The sequence below is a fragment of the Olea europaea genome, chromosome 4, assembly GCF_002742605.1.
Source record: "Olea europaea var. sylvestris chromosome 4, O_europaea_v1, whole genome shotgun sequence".
NCBI classification, from domain to species: Eukaryota; Viridiplantae; Streptophyta; class Magnoliopsida; order Lamiales; family Oleaceae; genus Olea; species Olea europaea.
Genome location: NC_036240.1, coordinates 11146131 through 11164568, shown reverse-complemented (window position 1 = coordinate 11164568; position 18438 = coordinate 11146131). Strand labels below are relative to the sequence as shown.

Sequence of the window (18438 nt, the reverse complement as noted above, 5' to 3'; positions counted from 1 at the left end):
GGGATTATTTTGTCAAAAATAATTGATTCGGGTAATGTTGTGTACTCTTTTTTGAGTCCTTTTGAGCCAATGGATTTCAATCCTAGTTCCAAATAAATGGACTTTGAAAGAAATTCAAAAATGAATCGAAGTCGAAGTTCAGTAGTCCAGAGGCAAACTAGCCATCTTAATTTTCAGTTCAAAGCTTAAAGAGCTTGACCACCGGGTAGTCCAAATAAAGTGAGCTAGTCTTTTAAGGTCATCCCACCTGGCCCAATCCTTTTTCCTATCTAGAGGAAATTTCACCTGTCGAAAACTCATACCTTCACTAGAAGAAAGAAGAAATTACCTTATTTTATTAGTCAACTCGATAGTTAGAACTAACCCCAGTTAAAATGCAATTGTAGTACATGTATATAATGGATTATATAATAATTTACTTATGCATGATGTGGTGAGATGTGATAGGGTGAAAATTTCTTCAATAAAAATAAATGAATAAATAATAAAAAACTCCTCCACTCTCTTTTTGACATCTCATCTACATGTAAATCATTATGTAACTCCATTATATGCCATCAGATTATTAATTATAATATAATTGCATTCTTACTTTTCTCAATATTTTTATTCAAGAAATACTACTGCTTTGTAGTAAAAATGTTCACATTTTAATATTCAAAAAAATTGCTATCCCCTTGAATTATGCCACATATCCCACGAATCATGCAAATTAAGATTAACCACATTTAAATAAATCTTCCATTTTGAACCAAAAACGATAATCCTTCATCAATTTATCACTTCTTCTATGTTAATTGACGTTGCAGATCCTCTCAAACCCGAAAATCATACCTCAAAATGGACATTCCAAGAAATTGCTAATCTTGTGCAATTATTATTAAGGATTCTACGATGTGAAACATGTCTTTAGCGGTTAGGTTGGACCTATCCAAATAGACATATCCGCAACACCCTATTGCAACGTCACAAGTTTACTGATGAAGATTGATTCACTAATATTGAATAATATTGTGATTGAAAAATACTGCAACACCCTATTGCAACGTCACAAGTTTACTGATGAAGATTGATTCACTAATATTGAATAATATTGTGGTTGAAAAATACTAAAACTCGTCACCGACTTAATATTTCATCATTCAAGAAGAGCTCTCATGGTTGCAAGAATAGAAAGAGAGTGATTGAAGCGGTCAATTTGATGTCCAGCATGAAGAACAAGAAAAAGAAATACTACATTGATCCACATGTTATTTATTTATATTGTACTTCACAAGATCCGTTATTATTATTATTGGTAAAGGAATACACAATTCAACCAATATTTTTGCCTTTTATTCTGTTAAATACATTATGTAGTTATTAAACTCCAAAATTGTTAATTAGGTTTCATGATAAATATCTATTGTTCATGTTTAGTCTATAATAGTATCGAAATTGTACTTTTGTCAGGATGTTGCTGTACATCAGTATATAAGGCACATTGATGCAAGAGTTCTGCTTACTGTACAGGAGAATACTCACAATCCGTGGGGGTGGGAGATTTTTTTTTTTTTTTTTAATAATCACCCACCCCCCAACCCAATACAAGGACATGTGAGTGCCCTGTACTGGCCCTGTGAACATAGGGCCTATACCTGAGGCAAAATTCTTGATGCAATGGGAGTTCAAATTCATGGCTCTTACAGACCCTACTAAGTCTCGAGAGATGCTGAAAAATGTGGTGACTATTTCAACTCATCATTAATGTAATACTTATGAGATTTTAGATAAAATCTCTTCGTTGCTGTACATATATTCATACATAAAATCAGCAAACATACCTATATAGTTATGTCTCAACATATATTCATACATAAAATCACTTGAACTACAAATTATAATTCATACATACCTATATAGTTATGTCTCAACATATATTCATACATAAAATCACTTGAACTACAAATTATAATTCATATTTATACAACTCAACTCGCTATACAAAGAATGTATAAAATACTCTAGAAAGAACTAAATGTATCCAGAAATAAAGATACGAGAAAAAGATTTAGAAAACTTCAATAATGCCGAAATCAATAATGCTAGACCAACCGAAATAGGTGACCGAATCCTTGACCTGCTTAGGTGGAACTGGGGCCAATAATTAAAAAAGAAAATGCCAAATTCTTTTGTTATTTAAAATATATTTTTGTACGCCATAGAGGTAGAAATCAGGCTCACGTGCAGACCCATTTTCCTATATTTCTTTTCCTAAACCCTATTTTCCACAACAGTTGTATTCTTCCTCCAGAGCACCTCAGTAGGTTCCATAGCGCCGCACCTAATCTCAAATCGTTTGTTCAACGCCGACAACGCTGCGTTAGTAGCTGCACTAGAAGGATCCAACCTCTCCATTCGTCATACATCTACATAAAGTAAGTTCGAATAATGCTGAGATTTTTTTCGTTTTTTCTTTTCCCTATTTTGATTCGAAGTTTCCATTTTTTTTTTCCTTTTCCTGTTTCAGTCGTCATATGCTTGTTTAATGATGAAGTCTTGAGATTTTTATTTTTTATTTTTTCCCGTTTCCTTAAATTTTGATTTTTTTTTCCTAAAGAATTTGTCGACTTTTGGATGGATCTGCTTTTAAAGTTTTGACTAGGATTTTTTGTGATAGTATAGAATTGCAAGTGTGATTATGCAAATAGTGTAGTTTCAGTTTTCTGATTTACATGTATGAAAAAATTAATGTGCTTAGAGTATGTTGTTCTGCCAATTTATATCAACTATCGACCTTCCCCATCCCAAGCAGTGAAACTATTGGTAATTAATCAACTACATAACTATATAGGTATGTTTGCTGTATTGAACAGAATTGGACACAACCGTTACAGCAGAAAAGAAAAGAAGTTAAAATCATGATTTAGGTATAAGAATGCTCTTCACTTCAATATTTTGGCATGAATTGGATAGTGCATTCCTGGTAAGTACAATGTGGACCTTCCATCCACATCTTTTTGTCCTATGACCGTGTCTAATTTATTTGTGAAATTATGCATGGGGAATTCAAGTGGTACAATTGGACTAAATAATTCTACTCAATGTTGAGGTAGCTATTACATGATTTTTCATTGTTTTTTAAAGGAGGTGAAGAATCATATGACGAACGAACAAAGAATCATATGACGAACGAAGGAGGTGAAGAACTATTTGCCATGTTTCAATCACGATGCTAATAATCTGATCAACAAGATGTGAATATTTCTTTTAATGTGACAATACACAAAGGAAGAGCAAATGCGGACGGAGATAAGAAAGGAAAGGGGCATGAATGTGTTGTAATAATTAAATGTAATGACCTTATTTTACTTATGCATTTGATGGATGTCGTAGTTTCTTTGGAATGTAGTAGTAAAGTAATTTCGTTTTGTAATTATAGTTTTTGTATTAAGACTTTATTTCCTATGTGTATATGGTAGTAGTTGCATTCCTATTCTATAACACTTTGTCATTTAAAACTAGGCTCCTTTTTTTCTATGGTTAAACATTTAATCTATCATGCCCAAATTTCTTTAGTACAAAGCTTTTATTTATTGAATCAGGAGTCTAGAAATGTCAGTTGTTCTTGTGATTAAGGAATTTGTGCAATTGTCCAAAACATATGGAACGTAGTAGGACATTTTATGACATGTACATCATGAAAATTATTACGCAATCCACAAAGTACGATGTAACGTCAACTATTTAAAACAAACCCGATCATTACCTCAACCATCCTAGGGGGATTGAAGATGACGATTGTAAGTGTTGTGAAAACCCAACGCTTTAGTTTGCACCCTACATTGAAAATGAATCTAACTTATCAGTCATATTCTTCTGCTTAAAGGAAATGTAATCGTGTAAATGCACTAACCACTACGAGCTATGAGCATGACAACGGTACTGGCATTGAATATTGTGATGGATGGGTTATCTAAAAAATAGTAGCACTATTTCCGAAGTTACTTTGGCGGCCGTTGGGGTTCTTCCCTTTGTTTGTACTGCTACCCGCCTGTATCACAATATTTGAAACACGAACTTTATTCTTATTCACACATGTTAAAAATAGACAAAAAAAATAATATGGTACCCGAATAATGCAACATACCTTCACATTATTTGAACTACATTCGGAGTGCCCTTTCACTTTGTACATTTTAGATCTCGAATGCTAACGCATTCACTACCCATATCGTCCGCTGCTACATTCCCCGATGCTAAACGAGTAATACGATTGGACATGGCAGTACTCCCGAAACCTGACCTCAATGTGGCCATCTGTTTACATGGAGATTTGATCCATTCTAATATGGAACTAGATTTTGCATCATCATCACAAGTGAGGTTCGTCAATGTAGCAAACGATTTAACCATCTTGTCGTACATCAACTATGCTCGGGTACTAACCAACCCAGCGTAGTTCACTGCAACCCTCGTGTGGGATCTAATAACATCTCTCCACTATCTTTGTAAAATGTATATATCTGGTAGTGATTGAACACCACTACATATCAGTACTGTGATCGGATGCCTACATAGAATTTCGCGAAACTTGAACGAGTGGTAGCTGCAAATAATTTCACTTTTGTCACTTGATAATGACACAAAGAATGTTTTTTTCTTGCAATGATGATCATGCATGACATCTTCATGTACCTCGTATGTCGTCCCCAAACATTCCTCGTTAACAGATATGAGGTCGCAATAAACTTTGTCAGCGAACTCCTCTTGAACTTCCCTGAATTTCGATATCGTGTACACTGTCATACCTAGTTACACAAGGTACCATTTGTGAGAAGGACTTGAAATCTGCTTGAAACTTTTTCCCGACCTTATTTCTCAATGTTCGTTTATATTGTTCAACAAATTGCTTTAAAGAGGTCTTTGAATGAACATATCCATCAAAAAATACATTCATACTCTCACTTCTTTAAGTTGTTGACATCCCCGCCCAAAAAAGTGGTTCTCAAATAGCAAGGAACCTAACAAGATCTATTCTCAAAAAGACCTGACAACCATCTATTGTATGCAAATTATATGTTTCTATCATCTCTAGTCAACCTTTTCAAATTCTTCAATAAATTGAGAATCATAAACCAATCTGTGTACAGTGGAAAAGATCGAAGTTTTATGAACGTGAAATCCAAACTTCTTCAACAACTTTTCAATATGTGCCACAAACACCAACTGTACTTCGTATTGGGAAACACGATCTGAATTACATTTTGCATTTTCCTGTCCTGATCGGTAATTATCCCATTGGGAGTTTGGCCATTCATGCACTGCATCCATGTTCGAAAAATCCACACAAATGAATCAGTATCCTCATTTGATATGAGCCCATATCCGAGGAGTGTCGACTGTCCATGATGGTTCACTCCAAAAAAAAAGGAGCAAACGGCATATCATACTTGTTTGTTTGATATGTGGTATCAAATGTGATAACATCGCCAAACTCTATACATGCCTGTCGACTCCTATTATCTGTTCAGAAAATATTCTTCACATGCAACTCTTCTTCCAAATCAATACTAAAGTAAAACCCTGAGCACCGTGCTTGCATAGTCGAAAAATATGACTTTATTGCCACGACATTATCCTTTCCAAGTGTTAACCTCCAAAATTGTTCAACATAGTTTCGACAGTACTTCTCAATGTAGGCCATATTCTCATATCCACCTACTTCAACAACTGTAGAGTTGAAACTTTTGTGCAGTAGTATTTCTGCAACGTCATTTACTTCAAGCTGATGTTTTACCTGTGCACTTAATTCTCTGGTGCATCGATACAGTCTAAACTTTGAAGGACATGTTCTATGATTGTGATCGAGAAGTACTTTGTTATTCGCAATATTCCATTAATATCTAAATATGCGGTCAGTCTGGCTTTACATTCACTCTGCATAGTAGCCTGTAGCTTTAGAAAAACGCTTGTGTTATAGCTTTTTTTTCCCTTCACAACTACAAATAAATGTAACATATCGTAGAACTCCATCATCATCCTTTTTGGAATTTCTTTTTCTCTTTAAAAAACCCATGTCGTATGCATATCTTTTATAAAATTCAAATATTTCATTTTCGTCCTTGAACTTCATGCCCACCTCATGCACAATTACACTATCCCCTCCTGTTGCATCATCACCCAATGATTTAGTATTGACAATATCATTCTCGTCATCGGACTCCACCAACATAATAGATTTGACGTTGGCACAAATTTATTTTCCTACGAAAGAAGCCAAATGAACTTTTATTATCAGTACATCCTGCCTCTAACAAAGTGCTCATTATCATGCTTTTACTTAAAATAAAAATAAAAAATTAGTAGTCATCATTCTCTCATGAATTCTTCCAAAAATTAGCAAAGCCAACTAATTCCCACAATCATGTTTCTACTTAACTTTAGACTTCAAAATTTAAAATTACTTTCACATTTTGAAATAAATTTCAGAGTTCACATTAAAATTAAATTTCATATTTAAAAATAAAAACAAACAGATTTAGGGCTATATCCTACCTCAGATTTTACCCCAAAATTTAGATTTGGAACTTAAAACCAACATAACTTACAAGAAATCTCAAAAAAATATAGATTTTAACAGACATCATACTTCACATTTTACCCCAAAATTTATAAAACTTAACACCAAAATAATTTTCAAGAAATCATAGGTTTTACCTTTTCTCGTCATTGATGAAAGTGAAGATCAAATGATGGAGCTGTAGAGGGAATGATCTATTTGTAGATGTGAAGTGTGTGTCCAAAACCCGACTGAAAATGGAGAACAAATGACGGGGGAAATCTGGAAGAAAAATGGGACTAAAATGGCGAGTTGAATGAGGTAAAGATAATGGGAAATGGGTCTGCATGTGATGAGCCTGATTTCTACCTTTATTGTGTACGAAAATATATTTTAAATAACAAAAGAATTTGGCGTTTTCTTTCTTAATTATTGACCCCATTTCCACCTCAGCAGGTCAACGATTCGGTCACCTATTTCGGTTGGTCTAGCAATATTGTTTATTTGTTTTGATTAACTAAAGCTTAACAGATAAATTCTAACAACAATCTCTATTTTTTAGAATTTAGACTAAATCCGAAACTACTTTATTGAAAGCAGAACAACTTTGATATAACTTGTTGCAGATGTAGGAGGCTATATCATCTAATATGAAGTATATGACCGTGTTAGGAATTTTATGCCAATTTCTTTTATTTTTATGTACTCACAGGATCTTTTGTTGTTCAAGAGAATATAAGCAAACAAGGAAATAAATATGATACTCAAATTAAATGAACCGTCAAAGTTTTTCACTATATAAAAAATCGTTACAATCATATATAATTTCACTCACTAACCCAATCCCCAAGTATTACAAAGAAAACAATAAACTTGAGATTTACCATGCCTACTTTTCTACCCAATGTACGAAAAGTCTCAAGATGCTAAGCTCACAATATTTTCCTCTCAGTTCAACTCTCTAGCCACACCCAAAATAATGTAATACATCCACTATTTATAGGATCAATAACCAAGTAGAAAAGTTTAATTTAAACTCAAACAAGACTCCTTTAACTCAACAAAGATTCATTCATGTGCAAAACTTCGAAATTGACTGTAAATTGGGGACCAAATTCTGCTCTCAATTTTAATTAGATGTCTTTCATACAATAACTAAATTTTATTATTTGCAATAGAAGTCCTTCAACTTTTGACTTTTGAGACAATTACCTAACAATCTCCATCTTGCTGAAAATGAGTCAAAATCTTGTCATCTCTTTTACAACTTTTAATCACAGTACTTGAAAAAAACAGGCAAGCTTTTGACACACTTTAATTGTCCCATATTCCACCATATGAGTATGACCACTCAGAATTATTTGCAAACTCCGATTATTTCATCAGCTACACGTTGAAGCAATCTTGCTGATAGTTATGGTACAACTGCCCCACTGACTTTTCTAGAGAGCTCATCAGCCATCGACATCACAACACCACCACATATCTACACACCTTGCATCAAATGTTAGTCAATGCTATGTGCAAATATGCTAACCCGTGCCATAAAGAACATATCATCTATCATGACAGCATGCCATGAGGATGTTCTCATCTTACTTTACAGCGCCACATCTACATCCTCTTCGGCCAAGAGAGACGTATTGTTCGACCCGAAGTAGCTAGCCGACCCTACTTCATCTTTTGGACAATTTCTTTTTACGTGGCCAATCTGATTGGAGCTCTAACAAGTTACTTTCTTCTTCATGGAGTTGCCCTTCTTCCCTTTTTCAATCATAAGCACCGTATTGTCAGATGAAGTATTCTGTCCTCCTAATCTTCTTTCTTCTAAGATCAAGTTGCTTGTCACTTATGTGAAACTCACAGTTTTCTTTCCATACATCAAGATTGACTTGATATTTCATAGATAGACGAAAAAGACCAGATGAGCCATATTACCTTATCCTAATCATCTATCTTCACTCCAATAGCCTCTAGTTCACAATTCAATTGAGAACACTTAGATGGTCTGAGATTTTCGTACCTGCGTCCATGCACAATGAATGAAATTGCTCCTTCGGGTACAGCCGATTTGAGAGGCTCTTTGTTTGATATGGTTCTTTTAGCTTCTCTTATAGTTTATTTTCAGTAGATATCCAATGAATATTTGCAAGAACATTTTTAGTCAGACAGAGACGTATCATGCTTATAGCCTTCAAATCTAACTCTTCCTAATTTTCATCGCTCATACTGGATTCAGCTTCCTTGCCAGAACTCTTAGTTGGTTTACCTTTCAAAACATTGTGCAATCTAGCTGAAATCAATAAATTCCTAACTTGTACTTGCCACAAGCTAAAATTAATTCTCCTATCAAATTTCTCCATGTCATATTTCAACGACGACATATTTTTCTGTTGCTCCAATACTTCGAACCGCCTAACGCTCTAATACCACTCGTTGGAAATTTTTATGCCGATTCATTTTACTTCTTTAGACCCGAAAGATCTTTTGTTGTTCAAAAGAATATTAGAAAACAAGGAAAAATAAATAATATAACACTCAAATTAAACAAACCGTCAAAACTTTTCACTTTATAAAAAATTGTTACAATCATATATAATTTTAGTCACCAACCCAATTCCCAAGTATTACAAAGGAAAAAATAAACTCGAGCTTTACCACATCTACTTTTTTACCCAATGTATGAAAAGTCTCAAAATGTTAGGCTCACAATATTTTCCTCTCAGATCAACTCTCTAGTCAAACCCAAAATAATAAAATACATCTACTATTTATAGGATCAATAACCACGCAGAAGAATTTAATTTAAACTCAAACAAGACTTTTAACTCAACAAGGATTTCTTCATGTGCAAGACTCTAAAATCGACTATAAATTGGGGACCAAATTATGCAAGGAATCTACTCTCAATTTTAACTAGAACTCTTCTATACAACAACTACCTTTTATTATTTGCAATAAAAATTCTCCAGTTTTTGACTTTGAAGGAAATTACCCAATAGATCGCGCACAAAAAATAGGATTAAAATAGATCGGCAGAGAAACGAGTATTTTATTCAATAACCAATGGAGAAAAAAATAAAATTGTTACAGCAATCTCAGCATTTCTAAACTGAATGAAGAGTCTAACATTTATAGGCCAGTGTCAAAACCCTAGAAGTAACCTAAAAGATGGAAACTAGGCAAACAATTCGCCTACTGCTCGAACGGTCATAATTTTACATGAGTTTGGTTCAATGACATATTCCGAATCAAACTTGACTTAAATTTCATGTGGTTTTTTCGCTGGCGCGTTTCCATTTGAATTTGACTAAAATTTCACATGAGTTTTGCTTAATGACATATTTCGAATCAAATTCGACTAAAATTTCATTCATGGCCCGTTTCCTATGGAATTTGACTAAAATTTCACATGAGTTTGGTTCATCGACACATTTCAAATCAAATTTGACTAAAATATCATGCGGGTGTCTTCGTTGGCCCGTTCCCAATAAAATTTGACTAAAATTTCATATGGGTTTGATTAATTGGTGCATTTTTCAAGTGAAATTCGACTAAAATTTCACAAGGATTTTCTTCGTTAGTACGTTTCCAGTTAAATTTGACATGAGTTTGGTTCAATGACACATTTCGAATCAAATTTGACTAAAATTTCATGTGATTTTTCCTTGGAGAGTTTCCAATCGAATTTAACTAAAATTTCATATGAGTTTGGTTCATTGTCACATTTCAAGTAGTAGGCGAATTTTTTACCCGGTATGTTAGCGAAAATGTGACGACATTTCTTCCCGGTCCATAATTTTGATCTCTTCAAGATCACTTCTCCAAATCACGAAACCCTAGACCTATTTTAGGTTGCAAACCCAACACAACAAGCTAAAAGTCATTTTATCGCTAGAGTCCTACACAACCAATAAATTCTTTATGTCATAAAAATTTTGAGGTATGCCCAAAAATACATAACAAATAATTATTGTTTATTTTCCTTTGTGAAATTCATACTATTACGTGTTGTCACACTTGGCCAACCCATAGGGGCCCATGGCCCACTTATGTCGAACCACGTGGCATCATAGTCGAGGTCCCCAGGCCAACAAAAATAGACCAGCATACTTAAACAACAATCACGACGTGGCTCAAATGCTGATGCCAAAGTGAATATGTCAAGGTTGTTCTTCTTGCCGAGGCCCTTCACTCCGAGGTCCATCTTCTCCGAGGTCTGGAGCCCCTAAGCAACACTCCATCCCAGAGATTCGGTCTTACACAAGGATCCTTCCTGATTGACTAATGGGACACTCATCATATAGTACAAGTGTCATGTCTTGTCAACATAGCGGCGAAGCCATCGATTAATAAATATGTAGCAGGCTAGAAAATCAAGTGCGATATCTATGATTTGACATGTAAACTTACGAGTTAAGACCATGTGTGCTCCCAACCGAGGGCCACGATCTAACTTGTAATACTATAAATACTCCCCCATGCATCTCTTACAGGGATAATGCAAGATTCAGTACACGAAGTGAGATTATATATTCTTTGCTCTCTCAATACACTTTATAGAACGACATGTTTACCGTCTTGCAATACAATACAATACTGTACAAATTCATACTCGCATTCGACAAAGATCGATTGGTAATTATTGTACAATCGTTATGTAAACATCTTGCCGAATTTCGAACGTTCTCGTCCCGCACTTTTGAGTCGCTCTCACACCCTTGATCTGTCTATTTGAGATCGTTCACATGTCTTAGCGTGTTGGACTGGGCTCACGTGTGCGTGGATGGGTCCAATATCTGTTGGCAGTGTTTGGGGTCAACAAATTGATGCCATCTGTGGGAATCTATACCATAACCACCAGTAACCGTGTGGAAAAGCCTACTAAAAGAAGAACATTCAGGCATCCCCCTTGAAAAAAGGATTTGTTCTTGAAAAAGAACAAGCGGAAGCCCCATAACTTTTCAACAATTTGGAGTTCAAACACGAAAGAATAAGTTCAGACGAAGATGTACCCTCTTAGGAGGGTAAGGAAAAATGTTGGAATGCCCCCACCGACAACTGCCCGGCAATTCGGCATCGACCTCATCACCACCACAAAAGAGGTGGCATGCGAATGGACACTCAATTGTCAAGAGAGATGACCACCATGGCCGCAAATATAAGGGACATTACTAGCCAAAACATGGCCATGAGGAAACTCATGGCCCAAATACAGAGCCAGGGAGGCTTCCCTATTCCTCCCTATGTACCCCAAAGACATTACTAATAAAATGAGGAAGTCCAAAGCCAGAGGGGGCTGTAACACTATAATACAGTTGAGGTGAAAGCCCCATGGAAAGGGAGGTGGAAGTTGATATTTTCTCCAACTATGATGAAGGCCCACCCACAGAGGCCCGGTATAACCAAGACAACTTTCCACCAACATATGAGCCAAAATAAAGACCAAGGAAGTCTAACGGTGTCTTTGACAGAATCAGTCTCGTAGAACCGACATGAAGGCAATAGCATCAGCAACACGAGCCTCGGAGCAGACCACAGCCCACCTCCAATGACTCATCAATCGAAAGAAAGGCATGAAAATGCCCCCCGTGCTGTCCCGTCTAAAAATGGGCGCCAACGGAGGGAAGAGGAGGCTAGAACCCAAGCTGGACCCTCTCATTAGCCACCCAGGTACGAAGTCGATGAGGACAATGACTCAGGTGAGCAGCAGAAGTCCTGTGACTTGGACGACGATGATGAAAATATGCCATTTTCAAAGGAACTAAGAAGTGCCCAGGTTCTGAGCCACTATGTGATGCCCAAAATATCAAAGTACGATGGGAGAGATGATCCAGAAAAATACCTAAGTACTTATAAAACTTATATGAGCCTTAAAGGCGCCACCCCAGCTGTGAAATGTAGGGCTTTCTACTTGACACTTAGTGGAGCGGTCGAAATTTGGTATAGTCGGCTGCCACCTAGGAACATAAAGAGTTGGTCAGAATTCAAGAACACTTTTCTGGAAAGATTCGCGATGAGGAAAGAGAAAGAAGCCCCTATCCAGCTCCTTCAGGACATGAGACAGGTGAACAGGAAGTCCCTAAAGAGCTTTCTATCCTGCTTTACTGATGAAATGACGTATTGCGTGCAAGTCACTGATCGTGAGGCTTTATCAACATTGAGGAAAGGTCTGAATATAAACAATCTGTTTTGGAGAGATGTGCAAAACCAAGATCCCACCACCTACGATGCTTTGCTGAAAATGATGAGGCGGGACATAATCAATGAGGAGTTGATTGAACAACGAAATCGAGCCAGCAAAGGCCTCCCATCTCAATAGAGACAGCGCGCCAGGGTACCGACCTCCCACTTGATGATATACCAGATGAACCCACCTGGTAATGGAAATTCAGGGCAAGCACTTGCCACAACCACTTTGAACGTAGTCCCAACTTTGGCATATGAAGATGTCAACCCAACTACCACCGACTAGCAAGCAGGAACCTTACAACGAGCCCCCCGTAGAAGAAGAGGCCGAGGGCATAGCTCGTGGCCTAGGAATAGGCCAAACCAGAACCCCCCGACTATTGTACGTACCACCGCTCATATGGTCATGACACCTCCGTCGAGAGTATGCATATCGCAATCGGCGAGAACACCTTTAAGACAGGAGGAATGAATCGCCACGGACAAACAGGCCCCCACCTAGGAATGACCAGGCACCTAGGCATGAGGAGGCCGTTCCTCACCAGTGGAATGTATCCCCCGCCTAAGGGAACATGACGTGGGAGGCCCAGAGAAGGACAAAGGCATCGTAGAAACCACCACGCACAAGAAGAGGCCCCTATTCATTAGGTGGATACCATATTTGGAGGCCTCTACGTAGGCGGTAAAATGCAGGGAAAATTGCAGCCTAGGTACCAAACCTTTCGTTTATTAGCAAACTTTGCCCAAACCATTAGTTTGTGCCACCGGAGATACCAAACCTTTAAAAAATGTGTGGGGCCAGTCCAAAATGACGGTTTCCATCTGTTTGACCACCAAAACCGTCAGTTGACCCCTTTAATGATAATTTCAAGAATTTTCCTCAAATAAGTGAAGGGCAACATGGTCATTACACACATTTCCCTCCTCAACATCAAACACGTCCGTTGCAACTTCCTTCCACTCACCATCCACTATGGAACCTACCAAAACCCACGAAGAAGACGAAACGAACTTCGAAGAAGACGAACATCCAGCGGAAATTGCAGCCCACATTCGAGGCTCTCTTCCCCAACCCGTGTATGGTAAGTGTCTTCCCGTGTTTTCGATTTACGGTGTGAAGTTGTATGATTCTAAAGTTCCCCTGTTTGATTGTGCTCACGTACTGGGGAATTCAAAAATTTCAAGTGATTTGGTGTATTAGAGCGTAATGCTTGTGTAGTATCTTTTCTGCACATGATCGTTGCTTGAACTGAAAAGGGCTAGGGCTTAACTTCCTTTTTTTCGGTGTTTTTTAAGGGAAAAATTCAAAGTACTTCAGCATACGGCTTCATCATGGTGGAATTTTATTGCAGAAGATGAGAAATTTTGTGTATGAGCAAATTTTGTGTATGAGCATAGGAAAATAAGTTATATAGACTATATCGACCCTGATTTCTTCAATAGATTTCTTTTGGACAATGCCGTGAAGATGTTAGGATATTCTGATAGAATTAGATATCTATACAAGATGGAGAAGAAAAGAATGAGTGAAGGTTCATTTTGGTTGGTTAAAGACTCAGATTTCATGAATTTAGTGAAGTGACTTGGTGATAATAGGACAGCTGAACTGTATTGCTTGCATGTAGTTGAGGTTTTGGAGTTGCCTTGGTATGAAATAGAACAGAAAGATGTTCGAGTGTTTGATTGTGAGACTGGTGAGGAGTTGGTGAAGTTCAAAAGTCTAGTGAAGCATTGAATGAGCAGCAACCATGTTATGCAATTGAGATTTTTGATGAATCAGTAGAAGGTGATGACGTGTATGTAGTTGATGAAGTGGATGACATGGAAGCAGATGAAGAGGAAGTTTATACAGTGCATGGAACAGAGCATGAGTATACAGAGGTTGATTTTATAGGGGTTGAAGTAGACTCACATGAATCAGAAGTGCATGCTGCTGAACTAGAGAAACCACATGATGTTGAACCACAGTTGAGGTCTGAACATGAGCTGCATGACGCTGAACCACAACAGCAGGCTCAGCAGGAGCTGCATGCTGCTGAACAAGAGGTGCAGGCTGCTGAACATGATGTCGAAGCAGAGGTGCAACCTGCTGAAATTGATGTGCATGCTTCTGGACCACAGCAGCAGGCTCAACAGGAGCTACATGCTGCTGAACAAGAGGCGCAAGCTGTTGAACATGAGTTGCATGATGCCGAACCAGATGTGCAGGTTGCTGAAACTGATGTGGAGTTTGGTGAAGGTCCTGAGCTGGATGATGAATATGAGGAGGGTATTTTGGGAGAGGAATTCACTGACTCGGAGTACGAGCAGGAAGAAAATATTGCTGTGGAAGATAATGATGAAAACACATATTTCAGGTTGAGTGAATGTTTTGACATTGGTGCAAGTGGTGAGCAGGAAGGCGTAAGGGATGTGCAGGAAGGGGAGGCAGCTGCTGGGGAAGAATCTGGAATAGAATACGAAGACTCCAGTGAGCTTAGAAGCTTACCCAGTGATACCGAGGCTGAGGGATCATCTGTCTGAAGGAAGAATGTGTGCTGGTTTAACCCTGCAACTGATATGGAAGATCCACAGTTCAAGCTAGGTAATGTCCACTGTTCTGTGTAATTCAATTCTGGTTTAATTCATTTGGATGATAATGTATTCTAGTTTAATTCATTTCTGCCAGGGATGAAATTCGACGACGTCAAGATTCTAAGGAATGCAGTAGTTCAATACTCAGTCAAAAATTCCAGGCAACTGAGATACGTGAAAAATATGAGGACACAGTTGAGAGTTCGGTGTCAAGATAATTGTCCTTGGGTTTTGTATGCGTACCAACAACCCGACAAGAGTCTTAGAATTAACACATTTGTAGATGAGCACACATGTACCATGGTGTGGTAAAATAGAAGGTTTAATTCAGGTTTTCTGGCAAAGAAGTACGTGAGAAAATTTAGGTCTGATCCAAACATTCCAATGAGTAGTTTTATGGAGACTGTGAAAGAGGACTGCATATATGAGATTTCAAAGCATCAGTTCTATAGGACAAGATCGAAATGTGCAGAAGTTATTAATGGGATTGTAGCTGAGCAGTACAAAATTTTATGGGATTATGGTGAGGAATTGAAGAGAACAAATCCAGGCAGTACAGTCCAAATCGAAGGTTCGGGACATACTTTTAAGAGATTGTACATCTGCATAGGGGCTTGTAAGGAAGGGTTTAAGGCTGGGGGCAGGCCAGTTGTTGGGTTGGATGGATGCTTCTTAAAATCTGCAGAAGGTGGACAGTTGTTGGCAGCTGTTGGCATTGATGGTGAGAATTGTATGTTCCCGTTAGCATGGGCAGTTGTGGATGTAGAGAACAAAACAAACTGGCAATGGTTCATAGAATTGTTGGTTGGTGACATAGGGATGCACAACCCTCGAGCTTGGACATTCATTTCCGACAAACAAAAGGGTTTGGTGGATTCCATAAGTCAATACTGTGAAGGAGCGGAGCATAGGTGTTGTGCTAGACCTCTCTATAGCAATTTCACCTTGGCACACAAAGGTCTGGCACTTAAGAACTTATTTTGGACTGCAGCAAGGGCAACAACAGTGTCGGAGTGGAAGAGTGCAATGAATGAGTTAAAAGATATAAGTGAAGAGGCTTACAACTGGTTCCTTGAAAAACCTCCTTCCCAGTGGACTAGATCCCATTTTGAAGAGCATTCAAGATGTGATATTCTTCTTAATAATTTGTGTGAGGCATTCAACTCTTCCATTGTTGTTGCCAGAGACAGGCCCATCATCTCCATGCTAGAGAAAATTCGGCATCAGCAAATGATAAGGATGAATGCAAAAAGGGAAGCGACAGAGAGGTGGGATCATGCATTCGGGCCAAGAATTGTGAAAATCATTGAGAAGGTTAAGTCTGAGGCAAGGTACTTGAAGGCAGACTATGCAGGCAACCAGAAATTTGAGATAAGCAACAGAGATGGTTTGAGGTGGAGCGTTGACTTGACAGAACATGCATGTGCTTGCAGAAAATGGCAGCTCACTGGAATACCATGTCCCCATGCAATATCAGGCATGCTTTCAAGGAATATTGGCATATATGAGTACATCGACCCATGGTATAGCAAGGAGACATACCTGAAATGTTACTCCCCAGTGATCCACCCGATGTCAGGGCCTGAATTGTGGCCAGAATTGGGAAAGCATCCTCTCACTCAACCTCAGAAGAGAAAACAGGCTGGTAGACCCAAAAAATTGAGGAAGAGGTCACAGGCAGAGCCACCTACAGGCGTGAAGATGGGAAGGACTAGCATGAAGATGACGTGTAAACGCTGTGGAGGGTCTGGATATAACAAAAGAAGCTGTAAGGAGGCACTGCCTGGTAAAGATAGTTCACAGCAACAGTCTCAACCAACCACACAAGAAGATACACATACCAGATCAACAAAGGGGAAGAGAAAAGCACATTCAACACAAACCTCCAAGTCACAGACAAAGAAGTCCAAGCATAGTGGATCGCAATCTTGAACATCATGTGGTTTCTCTTGTATAGTTACCTTTTTGGGAAAATGCTGTGGTTTTTTGTAAACTGAACTGGAAATATATGCTTCCAATGCTGTTTATTTTGTAGATGTAACTGGAATTTTTGATGAAATTATTCAATGTGATGATAATGTTGATGTCGAATATCTTGCATTATGTTTCTGCTTTTCGCCGTTGGTTTCTGAAATTGTATTCGTAAGATCTGATGTGCAGGCGATTATGAAATATATGAGAATGTTTGATACTTTCTATGAACGTATTATCAAACGTTTGGTACCTTTACTGCAATGTTTTTAAAGATTTGGTACTCTGTTTGAAATCATTAGAAAAGGTTTGGTACTGATTCTGCGAATCGCTATAAGGTTTGGTACCTATGGTGCACCTTCTTCAGATAAGTTTGAAGTGTAATATGCTCTTTTAATTTCACATTTGAAATAGAGGCCAGGAAAATATCGTTAAATTTCCAGTCAAAATGTACAACATAAATTTTCCTTTTTTACATATGCATTTTACAACATCTAGCACATGGCTCCATTTCGAAACCCTAAGCTCAAATTTCTGGAACAAAAACTAAAATCCTACAATTTGACCTTACATACCTAGGAACAAACCCATTTTGCAAACACTCCACACACAAAGCCGAAGTGCCAGATCTTCCACACATTTGGTATTGTTGCTTGAAGGGTGTCGATTTCAGCTTCCATTTCCCTCCTAGCTCGTAATAGACCAGGAATCAGTTCCTTCAATCTCTCACACATCGGAGGGTCACACCACATAAAGAAGGTGCATCCACCCACATCTTGCCTTCGAGGACAAGTGAGAAATCTTCTTCCCGGGTTCAAGTTCGTCCACGAGATCTTCATCTGCACTGGGAACCCACATCTGCATACAGTCCCCTCCATCTTCTTGCTGACTCTTTTTACTACCTGTGAGAGAGAAGGTAGGTATATATAGTGATAAAGAAATGGAGGGAAATAAACAGTGAAGTTTTTAGTTGAGGAGGGAAATGTGTGTAATGACCATGTTGCCCTTCACTTATTTGGGAAAATTTCTTGAAATTATCATTAAAGGGGTCAACTGACGGTTTTGGCAGTCAAATAGACGGAAACCGTCATTTTGGACTGGCCCCACACATTTTTAAAGGTTTGGTATCTCCGGTGGCACAAACTAAAGGTTCGGGCAAAGTC

At 38.0% G+C, this 18438-nt stretch overlaps 1 protein-coding gene and 1 long non-coding RNA gene across 2 annotated transcripts; both read left to right on the top strand.

Annotated features, from left to right (window-relative positions):
• Nucleotides 1–1989: 1989 nt before the first annotated feature.
• LOC111394076 lies at nt 1990–3500 on the top strand. Its single transcript, XR_002702546.1, has 2 exons — nt 1990–2417; nt 3127–3500. It is a non-coding gene; the product is annotated as an uncharacterized LOC111394076 (long non-coding RNA).
• A 12200-nt stretch (nt 3501–15700) lies between these two features.
• On the top strand, nt 15701–17646 carry LOC111393028. Its single transcript, XM_023018430.1, has 3 exons — nt 15701–17219; nt 17340–17524; nt 17578–17646. Exons 1-3 carry the CDS (start codon nt 15701–15703, stop codon nt 17644–17646), a joined length of 1773 nt encoding a protein of 590 aa, XP_022874198.1.
• Nucleotides 17647–18438: the final 792 nt, after the last annotated feature.

Excerpts from the sequence above, each read along its gene's own strand:
- LOC111393028 (XM_023018430.1), top strand. The coding sequence starts at position 15,701 with ATGGAGACTGTGAAAGAGGACTGCATATATGAGATTTCAAAGCATCAG. Across the intron at positions 17,220-17,339 it reads GACAAAGAAGTCCAAGCATA|ATGTAACTGGAATTTTTGAT; the intron begins GTGGATCGCAAT and ends TTTATTTTGTAG. Across the intron at positions 17,525-17,577 it reads AACGTATTATCAAACGTTTG|AAAAGGTTTGGTACTGATTC; the intron begins GTACCTTTACTG and ends TGAAATCATTAG.